Source organism: Microcaecilia unicolor, chromosome 1 (genome assembly GCF_901765095.1).
Source record: "Microcaecilia unicolor chromosome 1, aMicUni1.1, whole genome shotgun sequence".
Taxonomy (NCBI): Eukaryota; Metazoa; Chordata; class Amphibia; order Gymnophiona; family Siphonopidae; genus Microcaecilia; species Microcaecilia unicolor.
This window is the reverse complement of record NC_044031.1, coordinates 378617227-378635833: the sequence shown is the minus strand read 5'-3', so window position 1 is coordinate 378635833 and position 18607 is coordinate 378617227. Positions and strand designations below refer to the sequence as shown.

Genomic DNA, 18607 nt, shown 5'->3' with positions numbered 1-18607 from the left:
TGGATTCTGTCTTCTTTGTCTGTAGCAAAATGAGGCATAAAGTTGCATTTGTCTGTTGCATGCAGAATTTCATTACATACCCTGTTATCTCTCCCTCACCCCACTCCACCTTCCTCCCCAGCACTAGAAATCCTTCTTTAATTAAATGGCCAAATTTCAACCTGTTATGAATTTACCCACATAGCTTCTCACTTTCCATAGGCAAGTCCCCACTATGTTTTTGAAAATTTGCCCTATATAGTTTAATAAAATAAACCCCACTAAGTACCGAAAGGCTACTAATAAACACAATCCTCTTAACTTTCTTTCCCACTGGCCACCTTATTAAACCACTGTCTGAGCCCCTTGCATTTCTCCTCTTTTTTTAAACTCCCAAAATAGAAATCTGAGAAAGGACACTGTTACATGAAGCAACTAGCAGAACAGCCTCTCCTGGGCGGTGTCCAATTGACTAATTTGATTTGTGGAACTATCCAGTGGTGTCCATCCCGCCCTCTGGATCCCCCTCCCTCTTCCAGCAGTAGGAGCTTCTGCAGTTTTAATACTTCATCAGACAAGTTTTGAACATGGTACAGCAACTTTTCTCCAGAGCTTTGGTATCTGCCAAATGGCTGGCGGACTGCATTAAAGCTAATCGACTTGGCCCAAGCTTACGGGTGCTGGATGCCTCCTGGTACCCTCCAGAAGAGAGAAATGCTCGCAAGGAGTACCAGGAGCGCCATATCCCCGGCGCATCATTCTTTGATTTTGATGAGTGTAAGGATAAGAGTTCCCCATATGAGTTGATGCTGCCCAGTGAGAACCAGTTTGCCGACTATGTAGGCAACTTGGGTATCAGCAGCAGCACCCACGTGGTGGTTTACGATTGTTTTCATTTGGGCACTCTTTATGCTCCCCGTGCCTGGTGGATGTTCCGTGTTTTTGGGCACAAGGATGTGTCACTGCTGGATGGGGGTTTTAAGAACTGGCTGCAGGAAGGTTACCCTGTAACTTCAAAGATCATTAAGCCGGATCCTGCTGTATTTCATGCAAAGTTGAATCGGTCACACGTGAAGAACTTTGAGGAGATGCTGGAAAATATAGAATCCAAAAAATTTCAGGTGGTGGATTCCAGGCCTGAAGGGATGTACTCTGGGACAGAACCAGAGCCTGGTGAAGGTAAGTAAATGTTTTCAACTGTCTCCTTTGCTATGAGTTCAGGTGATGCACACTGTTTTCCATTAACTCCCTGTAAGCTCTATTGAGCAGGGACTGTCTCTCTGTGTCAGGTGTTCAGCGCTGCGTGCGTCTGGTAGCGCTATACAAATGCTAATAATAATAATAACCAGCAGATGAGAGCAAGTCTTGCAGCCAACAAAAAACATTTGGCATTTTCCATACATGGTATAAATCCTGGATGTGTAGTTTCCTGCTAGACCCCCCCTTCCCCCTCCCCTTTTACATTCACACTTCAAAGTGAACAGGGACTACTTACACATGTCTCATTAACAAATTCCTGGGAGGCAATTTCACTGCTAGATTAGTATTTTTGAGGTATCACTAAATAATAAACTAAGTGACTATGTGAATAGTGTTTTGTCATCTTTTGCTCATAACTGACCTGAAGCTGTTCTTTCAAAAGCTTGTCAAAAAATAATGTATTAAGTTAGGCCAAAGAAAAGGTATCCCATTATTTTTCCTTTGTTTTGTTTTATTTCTATTTTTTTTTTAAGTGGACTAACACGGCAACCACACTACTGTAGACTATTCCGGAATTAAGTTTGATATGAAACAAAAGCGTTCTGCATTCAAGCGTGTTCTTAGTCCTGCACCGAGAAAAGAACAGGGAGAGGAGTTAGATGTAACCCAGAACCAGGGCTTAATTTGAGGGGAAGGGCCTGGCTTGCAGTTCTGCCATTTCATTTTAGAATCCAGAGCAGCAGCAGGGGTGTTTGCTTCCAGCCCCTCCATTCAACACAGCCAGCAGGAAAGAGGAGGTGAGGAGACCTGAGCCTGGAGCAAAGCAGAAAACAGTCCCCATTCCTTAATTCTGCTCCTCCCCCTGGCTTCCTCCTCCTCCCTGCTTAACTGTTCCCTTTTAGTTTTTGCCTACAAATTGTGACCATCTATGGGAAAAAGTAACTAAAGGCGCAGATCCAAAATGTTGAGAGTAACCGATTTTTCATGTCATGGATCCATAAGCAGTCTGTCAAAGTTACATGTTTTAACTTCTGTATTTTTTTGTTTTTTTTTTTAGCTTTTCACATAAAAGGATGGGGTTTGGAATGTTGTATTACAAATTGTTTGCTCTAACAGAATTCATTAAAACTTATTTTTTGTTCTCACCTTTTCTCGGAAATGGTCACAATTAAGGTTTATTCAGAACTTTATCATGTATTATCTGATGCTGGATCAGAGCCACTATCGTGCAGTTTGTTAAATGAGTACAAACGTAGCATTCTTTTTCCAGAGTCCAAATGTTGGCAGGTAAAGCACAAACCTTGGTCAAGATAAATTTTAATTGAAGTGTCATTTAAAGAATATAATCATCACTAGGCTAAGGAGCAGTGATAAGTGAAACTCATTTAGAGCAAAGATAAGAGAAACGTCACCCTGATATCAAACTACCAACTGATAAAGATCTCTTTTTTTGTGTGTGTGCATATGTGAACTGTCTTAAGTTTGTCCCACATTTTTTTTTCAGTGTACACATGAGTACAGGAGAGAATTAATTGCTATTTTCTGCTAATAAATCTCATTTTAAGAAATATTCATGACTCAAGGCCACAGATGAGCAGAGATGTTTGCACCCAAAGACCCTTGGCTGTTTGCATATGCACTAGGGGAGCTCAGTTGAAGAGCCCAACAAAGCATGCACCCCCACCCCACCTCCCCTCCCCTCCCAGCATGGACCACTGATTTAGTCTTCAGTGGCTGATAGAATGGGTTTTGCAAGTTACTCCACTTCTCTTTACTCCTGGACAAGGTAGAGATGTGTGGTAGCCGTGTTAGTCCACTCTTAAAGGTAATCAATAGAAATCAAACATGGAAAAGAAAATAAGATGATACCTTTTTTATTGGACATAACTTAATACATTTCTTGATTAGCTTTCGAAGGTCGCCCTTCTTCCTCAGATCGGAAATAAGCAAATGTGCTAGCTGACAGTGTATATAAGTGAAAACATTCAAGCATTACTATGATTCTCCGAGGACAAGCAGGCTGCTTGTTCTCACTGATGGGTGACGTCCACGGCAGCCCCTCCAATCGGAAACTTCACTAGCAAAGTCCTTTGCTAGCCCTCGCGCGCCCGCGCGCACCGCGCATGCGCGGCCGTCTTCCCGCCCGAAACCGGCTCGAGCCGGCCAGTCTTCTTTGTCCGCACTCGGTACGGTCGTGTTTTCGCCGTGTCGAGCCCCGGAAAGTCGACCTCGCGCGTCCAATTTGTTTGAACGTGGTTTTTTTTCCTTCGGGAAAGCTTTGTCCTAGTCGGGAAGTGCTCCGGAAACCCCCCGCCGGGTTTCGTGTAAATCCTCCCCGTACTTCCAGCTTTTTTGCCCCGGTAAGTTTTCTTTCGTCGTCGGGGTAGGCCTTTTTTCGGCCTCGGTCGAGATTTTTTCTCCCTCTAAATTTGGTGCTTCAAATTTCGCCATTTCGGCTTTTGATTTCGCCGGCGTGATTTTTCCGCCCATGACATCGAAGCCTTCCAGCGGCTTCAAGAAGTGCACCCAGTGCGCCCGGGTTATCTCGCTCACTGATCGACACTCGTCGTGTCTTCAGTGTCTGGGGGCCGAGCACCGCCCTCAGAACTGCAGTCTGTGTTCCCTGCTTCAAAGGCGGACTCAGGTAGCGAGACTAGCCCAGTGGAACGTGTTGTTCTCGGGCTCTTCGTCGGCATCGGCACCGGGATCTTCGAGTGCATCGACGTCGTCAGCGTCCAGACCATCTTCCTCGGCCGCCCCTGCATCGAGTGCATCGAGGCATCGGGCCTCTGCATCGGCGCCGAGACATCGGATAGCTGCATCGACGTCGGTGGTACCAGGACCTCGTCTGCTGATGTCGTCGGACGGTGGTGCATCGGGTGGAGTGCAGGTGAGGGCTGTCCATTCCCCTGCTGGTGGCGGTGAGCCCTCGGGTGGGTCTCCGCCTACCCTGAGGGCTCCTGCGGTACAGCCCCCCCGAGATCGACCTTCTTCAGTCTCGGCCCCGAGGAAGCGACGGGTGGATTCGACGTCCTCCTCGTCGGTGCCGGGGAGCTCCGGTGACATGCTTCGGAAGAAATCGAAGAAGCATCGACACCGGTCTCCTCCCCGTGTCGGCACCGAGAGCTCTGGGTCGCCGAGGGATTCGGCACCCAGCAGGCATCGGCACCGAGAGGACCGCTCACCCTCTGTTCAGGAGGTGTCGATGCGCTCCGCTCTGGACAGCCCGGAACAGCCTCCACGCCCGGAACAGGTACTGACGTCGACGCCTGCATCGACCTCTCAGCCTTTCTCTGCAGCCGCTCTAAACGAGAGCCTCCGGGCCGTTCTCCCAGAGATTCTGGGAGAGCTGTTGCGCCCTACCCCTCCGGTACCGGCGGTGCTTGCGCCACCGGTACCGTCGAGCGTGGCGCCGGCTGGCCCATCGCCCAGGTTGAGGTCCCCGACGTCGGTACCGCGTGCGGTACCGACCGCGGCCACCTCCCAGGAAGGCTCCCCGACTACGTCGGCGGAGGGAGCTTCGCCGATGCGGGCGAGGGAGTCTACCTCTCGACGCCCCCATCGTGGACGGGGTTCCACGGAGTCGAGCAGGGCGAGGTTGCAGACACAGGTCCGTGAACTTGTGTCTGACACCGAGGGTGAGGCCTCGTGGGAGGAAGAGGAAGATCCCAGATATTTCTCTGACGAGGAGTCTGGGGGTCTTCCGTCTGATCCCACTCCCTCTCCTGAGAGACAGCTTTCTCCTCCCGAGAGTCTGTCTTTTGCCTCCTTTGTCCGGGAGATGTCTACGGCCATCCCCTTCCCGGTGGTTGTGGAGGACGAGCCCAGGGCTGAAATGTTTGAGCTCCTGGACTATCCTTCTCCACCTAAGGAAGCGTCCACTGTTCCCTTGCACCATGTCCTGAAGAAGACATTGCTTGCGAACTGGACCAAACCATTAACTAACCCCCACATTCCCAAGAAGATCGAGTCCCAGTACCGGATCCATGGGGACCCAGAGCTGATGCGCACTCAGTTGCCTCATGACTCTGGAGTTGTGGATTTGGCCCTAAAGAAGGCTAAGAGTTCTAGGGAACATGCTTCGGCGCCCCCGGGCAAGGACGCTAGAACCTTAGACTCCTTGGGAGGAAGGCCTACCATTCCTCTATGCTCGTGTCCAAGATCCAGTCTTACCAGCTCTACACGAGCATACACATGCGGAATAATGTGCGGCAGTTGGCGGGCTTGGTTGATGCTCTTCCCCCTGAGCAAGCCAAGCCTTTTCAGGAGGTGGTCAGGCAGCTGAAGGCGTGCAGAAAATTCCTGGCCAGAGGAGTTTATGACACTTTTGATGTTGCGTCCAGGGCCGCTGCTCAAGGTGTGGTGATGCGCAGGCTCTCATGGCTGCGTGCCGCCGACCTGGAGAATAGAGTCCAGCAGCGGATTACGGACTTGCCTTGCCGTGCGGATAACATTTTTGGCGAAAAAGTCGAGCAGGTGGTAGAGTCTCTCCACCAGCGGGACACCGCATTCGACAAGTTCGCCCGCCGGCAGCCTTCAGCTTCTACCTCTACAGGTAGACGATTTTTTCGGGGGAAGGAAGACTGTTCCCTATACTTCTGGCAAGCGTAGGTACAATCCTCCTTCCCGACAGCCTGCGGCCCAGGCTAAGCCCCAGCGCGCTCGCTCTCGTCAGCAGCGTGCGAATCAGCAAGGCCCCGCGGCTCCCCAGCAAAAGCAAGGGGCGAGCTTTTGACTGGCTCCAGCAGAGCATAGCCGACATCCAAGTGTCAGTGCCGGGCGACCTGCCTGTCGGAGGGAGGTTGAAAGCTTTTCACCAAAGGTGGCCTCTTATAACCTCCGATCAGTGGGTTCTCCAAATAGTCCGGCAAGGATACACCCTCAATTTGGCCTCTCAACCTCCAAATTGTCCACCGGGAGCTCAGTCCTACAGCTTCCAGCACAAGCAGGTACTTGCAGAGGAACTCTCCGCCCTTCTCAGCGCCAATGCGGTCGAGCCCGTGCCATCCGGGCAAGAAGGGCTGGGGTTCTATTCCAGGTACTTCCTTGTGGAAAAGAAAACAGGGGGGATGCGTCCCATCCTAGACCTAAGGGCCCTGAACAAATATCTCGTAAAAGAAAAGTTCAGGATGCTTTCCCTGGGCACCCTTCTCCCCATGATTCAGCAAAACGATTGGCTATGCTCTCTGGACTTGAAGGATGCCTACACACACATCCCGATACTGCCAGCTCACAGACAGTATCTGCGATTTCAGCTGGGCGCACGCCACTTCCAGTACTGTGTGCTACCCTTTGGGCTCGCCTCTGCGCCCAGGGTGTTCACAAAGTGCCTAGCTGTGGTAGCAGCGGCGCTTCGCAGGCTGGGGGTGCACGTGTTCCCATATCTCGACGATTGGCTGGTGAAGAACACATCCGAGGCAGGAGCCCTGCAGTCCATGCAGATGACTATTCGCCTCCTGGAGCTACTGGGGTTTGTGATAAATTACCCAAAGTCCCATCTTCTCCCAGTGCAGAAACTCGAATTCATCGGAGCCCTGCTGGATTCTCGGACGGCTCGCGCCTATCTCCCAGAGGCGAGGGCCAACAACTTGTTGTCCCTCGTCTCGCGGGTGCGAGCGTCCCAGCAGATCACAGCTCGGCAGATGTTGAGATTGCTGGGCCACATGGCTTCCACAGTTCATGTGACTCCCATGGCCCGCCTTCACATGAGATCTGCTCAATGGACCCTAGCCTCCCAGTGGTATCAGGCCGCCGGGGGTCTAGAGGACGTGATCCACCTGTCCACGAGTTTTCTCGAATCCCTGTATTGGTGGACGATTTGCTCCAATTTGACTCTGGGACGTCCCTTCCAAATTCCTCAGCCTCAAAAAGTGCTGACCACGGATGCGTCTCTCCTGGGATGGGGAGCTCATGTCGATGGGCTTCACACCCAAGGAAGGTGGTCCCTCCAAGAAAGCGATCTACAGATCAATCTTCTGGAGTTGCGAGCGATCTGGAACGCTCTGAAGGCTTTCAGAGATCGGCTGTCCCACCAAATTATCCAAATTCAGACAGACAATCAGGTTGCCATGTACTATGTCAACAAGCAGGGGGGCACCGGATCTCGCCCCCTGTGTCAGGAAGCCGTCAGCATGTGGCTCTGGGCTCGCCGTCAAGGCATGGTGCTCCAAGCCACATATCTGGCAGGCGTAAACAACAGTCTGGCCGACAGGTTGAGCAGGATTATGCAACCTCACGAGTGGTCGCTCAATTCCCGTGTGGTGCGACAGATCTTCCGGGCGTGGGGCACCCCCCTGGTGGATCTCTTCGCATCTCAAGTGAACCACAAGGTCCCTCAGTTCTGTTCCAGGCTTCAGGCCCACGGCAGACTGGCGTCGGATGCCTTCCTCCTGGATTGGGGGGAAGGTCTGCTGTATGCTTATCCTCCCATTCCTCTGGTGGGGAAGACTTTGTTGAAACTCAAGCAAGACCGAGGCACCATGATTCTGATTGCTCCCTTTTGGCCGCGTCAGATCTGGTTCCCCCTTCTTCTGGAGTTATCCTCCGAAGAACCGTGGAGATTGGAGTGTTTTCCGACCCTCATCACGCAGGACGAAGGGGCTCTGCTGCATCCCAACCTCCAGTCCCTGGCTCTCACGGCCTGGATGTTGAGGGCGTAGACTTTGCCTCTTTGGGTCTGCCAGAGGGTGTCTCCCGCATCTTGCTTGCTTCCAGGAAAGACTCCACTAAGAGAAGTTACTTCTTTCATTGGAGGAGGTTTGCCGTCTGGTGTGACAGCAAGGCCCTAGATCCTCGCTCTTGTCCTACACAGACCCTGCTTGAATACCTTCTCCACTTGTCTGAGTCTGGTCTGAAGACCAACTCCGTAAGGGTTCACCTTAGTGCAATCAGTGCATACCATTACCAAGTGGAAGGTAAGCCGATCTCAGGACAGCCTTTAGTTGTTCGCTTCATGAGAGGTTTGCTTTTGTCAAAGCCCCCTGTCAAGCCTCCTACAGTGTCATGGGATCTCAATGTCGTTCTCACCCAGCTGATGAAACCTCCTTTCGAGCCACTGAATTCCTGCCATCCGAAGTACTTGACCTGGAAGGTCATTTTCTTGGTGGCAGTTACCTCGGCTCGTAGAGTCAGTGAGCTTCAGGCCCTGGTAGCCCAGGCCCCTTACACCAAATTTCATCACAACAGAGTAGTCCTCCGCACTCACCCTAAGTTTCTGCCAAAGGTTGTGTCGGAGTTCCATCTGAACCAGTCAATTGTCTTGCCAACATTCTTTCCCCGTCCTCATTCCTGCCCTGCTGAACGTCAGCTGCACACATTGGACTGCAAGAGAGCATTGGCCTTCTATCTGGAGCGGACACAGCCCCACAGACAGTCCGCCCAATTGTTTGTTTCTTTTGATCCCAACAAGAGGGGAGTGGCTGTAGGGAAACGCACCATATCCAATTGGCTAGCAGATTGCATTTCCTTCACTTACGCCCAGGCTGGGCTGGCTCTTGAGGGTCATGTCACGGCTCATAATGTTAGAGCCATGGCAGCGTCGGTAGCCCACTTGAAGTCAGCCACCATGGAGGAAATTTGCAAAGCTGCGACGTGGTCATCTGTCCACACATTCACATCTCATTACTGCCTGCAGCAGGATACCCGACGTGACAGTCGGTTCGGGCAGTCAGTTCTTCAGAACCTGTTTGGGCTTTAGGATCCAACTCCACCCCCCGAGGGCCCTGTTTGTTCTGTTCCAGGCTACACTCTCAGTTAGTTGGTAAATTTTTTAGGTCAATCTCAGTTATGTCCTCGCCGTTGCGAGGCCCAATTGACCAATGTTGTTGTTTTGAGTGAGCCTGGGGGCTAGGGATACCCCATCAGTGAGAACAAGCAGCCTGCTTGTCCTCGGAGAAAGCGAATGCTACATACCTGTAGAAGGTATTCTCCGAGGACAGCAGGCTGATTGTTCTCACAAACCCGCCCGCCTCCCCTTTGGAGTTGTGTCTTCCCTTGAAGTGTATTGTCTTGCTACATACTGGACTGGCCGGCTCGAGCCGGTTTCGGGCGGGAAGACGGCCGCGCATGCGCGGTGCGCGCGGGCGCGCGAGGGCTAGCAAAGGACTTTGCTAGTGAAGTTTCCGATTGGAGGGGCTGCCGTGGACGTCACCCATCAGTGAGAACAATCAGCCTGCTGTCCTCGGAGAATACCTTCTACAGGTATGTAGCATTCGCTCAGTCTGACAGGGTGGGAGGATGGGGGTGGGTCGGAGGTATGCATGGGGACATCAAAGCATATCATTGATATTCTAACAGGATGGGTGTGGATAGGTGAGGGATGGGGTGATCAACAGAGACATACAGCTTTATGGTTTATAATGGGTTAGGAACCCCAGATCCTTGTTAAGTCCTTTCTGTTGATCACCCCACCCCTCACCTATCCACACCCATCCTGTTAGAATATCAATGATATGCTTTGATGTCCCCATGCATACCTCCGACCCACCCCCATCCTCCCACCCTGTCAGACTGTCATAGTAATGCTTGAATGTTTTCACTTATATATACTGTCAGCTAGCACATTTGCTTATTTCCGATCTGACGAAGAAGGGCAACCTTCGAAAGCTAATCAAGAAATGTATTAAGTTATGTCCAATAAAAAAGGTATCATCTTTATTTTCTTTTCCATGTTTTATTTTGTTTGATTTCTATTGATAACCTCCTGGACAAACAAATTGAAAATTCTGCATTCTTTATTTGTAATTTCCCACATCCTCTGAGTCTCAGACCTGACACCCCCTTTCAGCTTTCTTCCTGCTCAGGCTTGACTCCCCCTAGCAGTTTCACTCCCCAGTTACTTTGAACCCTCTCCCTCAGCTTGATCATTACCCCTTGGCAGGTTCAGTCTCCTCTTTTCTCTTTTCTTCAGGGTGCGTACCCCCCCCCCCCCCCCATACACACACACAACTCCATCTTTCTTTCTCTCCCTCATCAAGACACCCAGTTCTCTCTCCATCCTTCTCTTTCTGAAATCCCTGCCTAGTATTTATATACTAATGGCTTTATCAAACACCCCCTTCCCCCCCAATCTGTACAGATGCATATAGCTATCTTCACACCACCCTTTGGCATGCGCACACACACACACATACAGCTAGTTCTGTTCTAAAATCTCACTTTCCCTTTAGCAAGTACACACATACGCACCCATAGCTCTTTATAAAGACACTTCCCCCTCCCCACCATAGCTCACTTTTAAACCCTCCATCTTCAGCACTCACCAGAGATTCCAAGGGTGACCCACCCCAAAGCTGGAGATTTACCACCGCTATGCTGGAAGTTTTTCTTGTGGGCCCCAGCCATGCCTAAAATCATGTCTGGTAGATATACATTCCAAAAACTGACATCATCTAATCAAACAGAAAATAAAGTTTTTCTTTCTACCTTTGTGGTCTGGTCCTAATCTCTGATTTCTGCTTTCCTCTATCTTTTGTTAACTGTTGCCAGGAAATCTTTGTTCATTTGGCATTTCTTCTCTCTGCATGTCCACAATCCATCTTCCCTCGATGTCGCTATCCATCCTGTCCAGTATCTCCCGTGCCCCTGCCCCATCCTCCCACCATGTTGAGCATCCCTCTTCTGTGTCCACATTCTTGCCCTGTCAGGCATCACCTTTTGTGTCCCTAACCCCCTCATATGTCTGTCATCATCCCTCTGTATCCCTACCCCCCAAATGTATCCGGCATTGTCCCTCTGTCTCTGTCCTCTCCCTCTTTTTTCCCCTCCCTCCTACTTATCCCCCAGGGTCCAGTATCTCTCCAAGTTTAATATTAAGTTTCCAAGTATATTAAGGGTTTTTATCCCGCCTATCAAAATATGTAGGCTGCTAACAATAAAGAGCAATGGGGGAAGGGTGGAAAAAACTGAGCGACAGACTGAGGAAAGGGAATGAAATACATTGTTTAATAGAATAGTAGGGAGGGAAATACAAGTAGGGAGGGAATTGTGTAGTTCAAGTAGCTGGAGCCCTCATACAAGTAAAATGGGCTGAATTAGTCAAAGGTATCTGCAAATAAGAAGGTCTTAAGGTCTGCTTTAAATTGCTGCAGGGAAGATGGGAGATGAAGGTGGATTGGTAGTTTGTCCTTGGACTGAGAAAATAGAGTGCCACATGGTATTAAGCCTAGTTTCTCAGAAGGTTGGGATTACAAACTGATTTTGTTGAGAGGACCTGTGCACGTGAGGGATTAAAAGACAAGATAAATATGCTGGTTCACCTGCAGTATAGATTTTGATTATGGAAAGCAGCAGTTTATATGTTATGCGATGGGTCAGAGCCAGTACACTGCTTTTAATGGGTAACGTGGTCAAATTTTTTGCAGCCAATAATTAGTTTTAATAGCAGTGTTTTGGATTAATTGCAAGTATTGGAGATCTTTGACATGGAGTTATTTGTACAAGGCATTGCAGTAATCAAGTTGACTGATTACTAAAGAGTGCACAAGGATGTTTAAGGCAGGGGGGTGTAAGAGAGGTCTTATGGAGCAGATAATGTGAAGTTTATGGAAAGAGTGTTTCACTATAGCAGAAACCTGTGGAATGAAAGATAGAGAGGAGTCCAAGATGATTCCCAATATTTTGGCATCATGGACTAAAGGGACGTACAGAGCAGAGTTGAATCGGTGCTGCAAATGTTTTGGTTGGTTGATGTGTGTAGAGGAGAATCTTCGATTTCTTTGGGTTTAGTGCAAGATGGCTGTCAGCTAGCCAGTCAGTTACTTTGGTAAGTTTTTGATTAATGCATTGTATGTATCTCTCTCTCTGTCCTCCTCCCTGGGAATTCAACAAATGTTCCTCTCTCTTTCCTACCCCCCCCCCCCCCCCCACAAATGGGGTATCTAGTATCTCTCCCTGTTTCTCAATCCCTTCCTTTCCTCCTCCCCCGACAGTTCCTGCCATCCTTTCTATGCCCACTCTCACCCCCACTTCATGTCTCCAGTATTTTTCCCTCTTTCCCCACAGATCCTGGCTTCATTTAGCTCTCTTCCCTCCCCCCCCCCCCCCCACCCCTTGTGGTATGGCAGCTTTCTCCCTTCCCTCCCCCAAATGGTATGGTAGTCCTTTCCCTCCCCTCATGGTATGACAGCTCAGTCTCTTCCCTTGCTCTCCCCCCCATCCTATGGTAATGCAGCTCAGTCCTTTCCCTCCCCTCCCCTTCCTTCCACCTTCCATTCGCATTAAGGCAACACTCCCCCTTCCCCAGTTCATCAACTCTCTCACTCTCTCACTCCCATCCCCAGTCCATTAAGCATCTCACCCTAGATTACCAGCAGTGGCAGTAATAGCAGCCCTGAGACTGGGGTGCTTTGGCCAACCCGTGGGATCTTCCCTATGCTGGTCTCACCTCCTCTGATTCTATTTCCTGTTTCTAGATGAGATGGGAGTGGCAGAGGGAAGGTCCCGCAGGCTGGCCAACACAGCCCAGTCTCAGCGCTGCTGCTACTGCCGCTGCTGTTGATCTAGGGTGAGATGCTTAAAGGACCAGGGAGGGAAGTGAGCGAGAGAGAGTTGCTGAACTGGGGGGAAGAGAGAGTGCTGCCTTTCCAAGAGGGTAGGGGGGAAGCAAGGTGCCAGTGCTGGAGAAAAAGGCACTTTTGTGTGTGTGAGCTGGAGAAGGGGGCCAACAGACATGCACCCCACCTTAACATGTCCTCTCCACCTAAACCTGCGTTCATTAGTACGAGTGGAGGAGGAGTGGAACAACACTATATCAAGCTGCATCACCGTCCTCTGCTCTGGCTCTGACTGATGAATTTGAACCTCATGCAACACCGTAGAGCTCTGCATTTTAGATTTGGCAGTTATTTCTGTATGGCAGAGGAGGAAGAGCCTGTGGCTCATTGTGCAGCCACTCTCCTCCTTTCCCACTTGGGATAATCAATGCTGGGAAGGGCAAGAGCAGAAAATGAGGATGAGGGTCTGTGCACACTGGGGTGAGGGGGATGGAAGGTAGCATTGTGAGTTGCTAATTCTGCTCTGCAATACACAGTAAGGTAGAATTTTCCCAGGAGTTGTTTCTTGCTGTTTTTGTCAGCTGGTGACATATGCGCCACCTTCCACCCAAGGCTTCCTCCTTACTATAGTAGCTGGTAGGATGAGCTTTGCCAACTATATGGGAAGCTATCATTAGACAATAAGGTGCAAGGAAATTTTACACTACTTACATTTTAAAAAGGGGGTGTTTTTATTTCCTGACCTCTGTAGAGCCACTCAGTTGCAACGCAAAGAGGGGCATTTTCGATAGAATGTCTAAATCAGAATTTGGGCGTTTTACAAAACATCCAAATTCTGAACAGGAAAGAAGGTCATTTTCAAAATGATAGATGTCTATCTTTTGTGTTTGAAAACGCTATAGATGTCTTGTGATTTGGACGTCTTTTTTTGGTCCATTTTTGAACAAAAAACGTCCAAATGCAAAATGTCCAAAACAGAGGAGGAGTGGCTTAATGGTTAGTGCAGCGGGCTTTAATCCTGGCAATATGGGTTCAATTCCCACTGCTGCTCCTTGTGACTTTGGGCAAGCCGAGTACCAGTTTATTTTTTTTTAAATATTTTATTTATACTTTTTTTCAAATTTACATTTATGCAATACAACATAAATCAATCAAGATGAAATTAAAGGAAATTAAATCAAAACGGAAATTATCCTACATTATATCGACCACAAATTATGATCCAAGATCTAGGAAAATAACCAAAATCAAAAAGCAATCAAATTAAGTGAACAGAGAGAGATGGCGGAGAATCGCAGCCGAATAGCGCTTAATACAGTGCCTATTACAACATTATTCTTTAGAGGTAATAAATTCTTGTAGTTTTCCTGGGTCAAAAAAAATATATGATATAGATTCAATAGTAATAAAACATTTACAAGGAAACCTCAATTGAAAAGTTCCACCTAAACGAAGAACTCTTTCTTTTAGTGACAGGAAAACTTTTCTTCTTCTCTGGGTGTCCTTGGAAAAGTCTGGAAAAATCTGTATTTTTGACCCAAGAAAAGTGGAGTTCATATGGCGAAAATAAAGTCTCAAGATGTTATTACGGTCTGTTTGCAGTGCAAATGTAGCAAGCAGTGTGGTTCTCTCAGTTATGACCTGCATAGAACGAGTACCAGTTTTTTACATAGTTTGCTATCCACATTTTCAAATAGGAGACTACCTTCAGTATTTCTGCAATGCTTGGAGGTTCATCACCACGGACATTTGGATACAGATGATCATTCAGAATGGATCTCAACTCAATTTCTTTCACTTCCCACCACCATGAATGCAATCTTCTTACACAACTCCAGTAGAGCAAATACATCTCCTAGAATTGGAGGTATCCTGACTCGTAGCAGCACAGGCAATCGAAAAAAAATGCATCCCACCCAAACTTCACAAATGTATCATAATGAAAAATTCCAATTGACCACACTACCTCCCATCCTTCCATTCTTGCAACGCCATGTATGGCTCAGGTCTTTGGATTTACAGGGTGCATATCTTCATAAACCAATTTATAAAGCGTCAAAACAGTTCCTTTGCTTTGTTCTCCGTAAAAATCACTATCAGTACTGGGTGCTTACTTTCAGTCTGACTTCAGCACCACTAGTGTTCACAAAATATGTGGTCACAGCTGGAGCCCATCTTCATCAGAGTGGTCTAGTCGTATTCCTGTATTTGGACAACTGGTTAATTGTATGTCAGACATCAAAGAATGCACTTCACACACTGCAGATTACTATTCGTCTCCTAAACAGAGTAGGTTTCCTTGTACACATTGGAAAATCACATTTGTAGCCACTACAACAACTAGGGTATATAGGAGCACATATCATCACTCCATTACCTCTCGCAGAATTACCTCTCTCAAGAGTACAGCCTTTCATCTCGCTAGTACCACATATTCAAACCATACATGTTCCAACAGCCAGAGTCCATCTTCCATTGTTGGGCTACATGGTGGCAACACTTCATGTTGTACCTCTAGCAAGGCTTCACATTAGACAGTTGCAATGGCATCTAAGGAATCAGTGGTCACACTTTGATCAAACGTTGACAACCAAGATACCAATTGCTCTACACCCCTAATGATCACTACAGTGGTGGATTGTCCAAGAAACTCTCATTATAGAGGCATCTTTTCAACCTTGGTCCCCCTCTATATTATTAAAGATGGAATCTTCCAAACAAGGCTGGAGAGCTCATCTGGTACATCATACGACCTAAGGTAGTTGGACGGTGAAGGAGCAAATGCAAAGCATCAACCTGTTAGAACTCAGAGCCATTCAACTAACTCTTTGTCCTTTCTGAAACAATTTGACAAATCAATTATTTCAAGTACAGATGGACAATAAGGCTGTCATATATTATGTCATCAAACAGGGGGCATGGGCTCAAAACAATTGTGCAAAGGACCAATTCACATTTGGACAATTGTTATTGACCTCAGTTCCACCATCATAGCGTCATACCTCCCGGGGAAGCTCAACATTCTCCTCATTTGCTGAGCAGAAAACTTCAAACTCACGAGTGGTCCATCAAGATCACAATTATATCTTCCCTATTCTGAAAGTGGGGATTCTCAACTATTGACCTGTTTGCGTCCCCACACATCACCAAATGTCTCAGATTTTGCTCAAGATGAGCAAGTCAGAATAGCGTAGCAAACAATACTTTCCACACAACCTGGAGTCACATACTAATGTATGCATATCCTCCAATACAGTGGTGTGCTGGAGCCGGCTCGCACCGGCTTGGAAGAGCCGATTACTTTTAAACATTTTGTGAGTCAGTTGTTAAATTCAGGCAGGGCTCCCTCCCACTCCCTGCTATTGCCTGTTGCACGGCCATGATCTGTTTGCCTCTCCTCCCCCGAGTCGCAGGTGCCCGACGCATACTTGAACTGAAGCCACCCTGGTGGTCTAGTGGATTCTTCAGGGCAGGAAAGATCCCCAGTCTTTCCTGTCTGCTGCCGGCTCTGACTCTTGCTGCCGCATCGTTTAAAAAAAATGACTTCTGAGACTTCCAGCGGCGGGCTTGCGAGACTTCCACTGAAGTCTTACGAGGCTGCTGTTGTCTCGGCAGCCATTTTAAAGAAGATGCGGCAGCATTGAGCGAGAAGGGTAGCACCAACAGCGGGCAGGAAAGACTGGGGATCTTTCCTGTCCTGAAGAATCCACTAGACCACCAGGGTGGCTTAAGCCATCTGCCAGGAGGGCAGCCTGCGGCTCGGGGGACTGGGCAGGTCTGGAATAGGTAGGTGGGTGGGTGGGGTGGGGAGGATACTGTAAACATATAGAGATTTTTTTTTTCTGGTAAAGGGCCACTAAACAGACATCATGTTATGAGAATCAAGTGCTCAACATTCAGAGTTTCTTTCTATCTATTTATTTACTTATGGCATTTTATCCCACATTAAACATGAATTATATTAAAACCTGGGAGCATTTAACATCTGCCTACAAAAAAAAAGTTGGCATGTGGGAACTTGCTCCTTTTGCTTTGTGGAATGCAGTAGTATATTATATGCACTTGCCTTTTTTTTTATTACTATTTCACAGAGAAGGTATTGATTAATGAGGGAAGGGTTTCCTTCGTGCAGAACTGTCAATAGTCAGTCTAAATGTGCCAACATTGTCCAGTTCAGCACACTATTAGCAGCCAAGTTCATACAAAGTTAATTATGTTCAGTGGAAAAGAAATCTGTTGGCTAAGGGTGTTTGCTATGTGACTATTCAATCACTGTTTCATTATCAAAATTTGTACTTCAACATGACAACCTTCTCCTTTAGTTTCTTTGATCCAAGCTGCTTAATGAGGCAGGAATGAGTTCTCAAACTGAAGGTCTGGACCCTAAAGATTTTTTTGGATGGGTCTCAGGATGACAAGCCTCAGGGGCGAAATTTCAAAGTGCAAGCTGAACAGCTGGGCAGTAGTTTGTGAAAGCTTTTAATCATGCACTATCTATCTATCTATCTATCTATCTATCTATCTATCTATCTATCTATCTATCTATATATAGCTATGAGGCTATGAACATGGCATTTGATTTGGGCTATAAAGATTTGTTGTTTAATGGGAGTTTTATGGTTTAATGGGAGCTGTGACATGAGGGGGAAAGGAGAGACAGAGTAATGCATTGCCTCCCCAGCCCACCTCTGTGCCCTCCCCCCCCTCCAAAAAAAATACTATAAAGCAACAATGTCAGCATGTTTACATATATTCACAAAGCACTATTGCATAGATGCTGCTTCCTCAGCAGATTCCAATTTTGGCCAGGCTGTTTTGTCATTTTTCTTATCAGGCGTCAACTCTCCTCCTCCTCCTCCAGTACCAGGAAACTGTCAAAACTAAATTTAAAGATATTTTTTTATTGATTGTTCTGCCCTCGTTTGTATGAAGGCAAGTTGCCTGTTCTTTATAGGTATACTAGTAAAAAAGGCCCGTTTCTGACACAAATGAAACGGGCGCTAGCAAGGTTTTCCTTGGAGTGTGTATGTTTGGGTGAGTGTATGTGAGAGTGAGTGTTTGAGAGTCAGAGTGAAAGTGTGAGTGTGTGAGAGAGAGAGTGACTCTGGGTGTGAGTGTGTTTGTGAGAGAGTGTGTGTGAGAATGAGAGTGTGTGCAAGTGTGTATGTGAGACACAGTGTGAGAGAGAGTGTGTGTGTGTGGGCAAGAGACAGAGTGTGTGTGAGACACAGATTCTCTGTGAGAGTGAGTGTATGACACCAAGCGAGTGTGTGAGTGACTGTGTGGCACATAGAGAGTGAATGTGATACTGTGTGAGACAGAGTGTGTGAGAGTGAGAGTCAGAAAGACATTGTATATGAGAGAGACAGTGTGAGCCGTGCCCTCCCAATCCATGGCCATCTGTCCCCTGCCCCCTCCATTCATCCTTTTCCAGCAATTCCCCTCTGTCCCTGAGCCCTGCCCTCCCAATCCATGGCCATCCATGTTTGTCTGTCACCTGCCCCCTCCATTCATCCCTATCCAGTATTTCCCCTCTCTGCCTGAGGCCTGCCCTGCAATCCATATCCATCCATGCCCATCTGTCCCCGCCATTCATCCATATGCAGCAATTCCCCTCTCCCTGAGTCCTGCCATTCCAATCCATGCCCATCCATGCTCCTCTGTCACCTGGCCCCTCCATTTTTCCCTATCCAGCATTTCCCCTCTCTGCCTGAGGCCTGCTCTGCAATCCATATCCATCCATGCCCATCTGTCCCCTCCATTCATCCCTATCCAGCAATTCCCCTCTCCCTGAGTCCTGCCCTTCCAATCCATGCCCATCCATGCTCATCTGTCACCTGGCCCCTCCATTTTTCCCTATCCAGCATTTTCCCTCTCTGCCTGAGGCCTGCTCTGCAATCCATATCCATCCATGCCCATCTGTCCCCTCCATTCAT

At 48.1% G+C, this 18607-nt stretch overlaps 1 protein-coding gene across 3 annotated transcripts in view; it reads left to right on the top strand.

Annotated features, from left to right (window-relative positions):
• The window catches only part of TST (thiosulfate sulfurtransferase), a 44844-nt gene that overhangs the window by 14943 nt on the left and 11294 nt on the right, over window positions 1-18607 (top strand). The window contains exon 2 of one of the 3 annotated variants that reach the window (XM_030210144.1): window positions 537-1158. The exons of 1 other annotated variant lie outside the window; for it this stretch is intronic. In XM_030210144.1, coding sequence (XP_030066004.1) covers window positions 567-1158 — 592 coding nt within the window. In that variant the 5' untranslated portion in view covers window positions 537-566. Of the gene's footprint in view, window positions 1-529; window positions 1159-18607 lie in introns of those variants that run through there. One more of the 3 variants, XM_030210153.1, reaches the window with a different exon arrangement.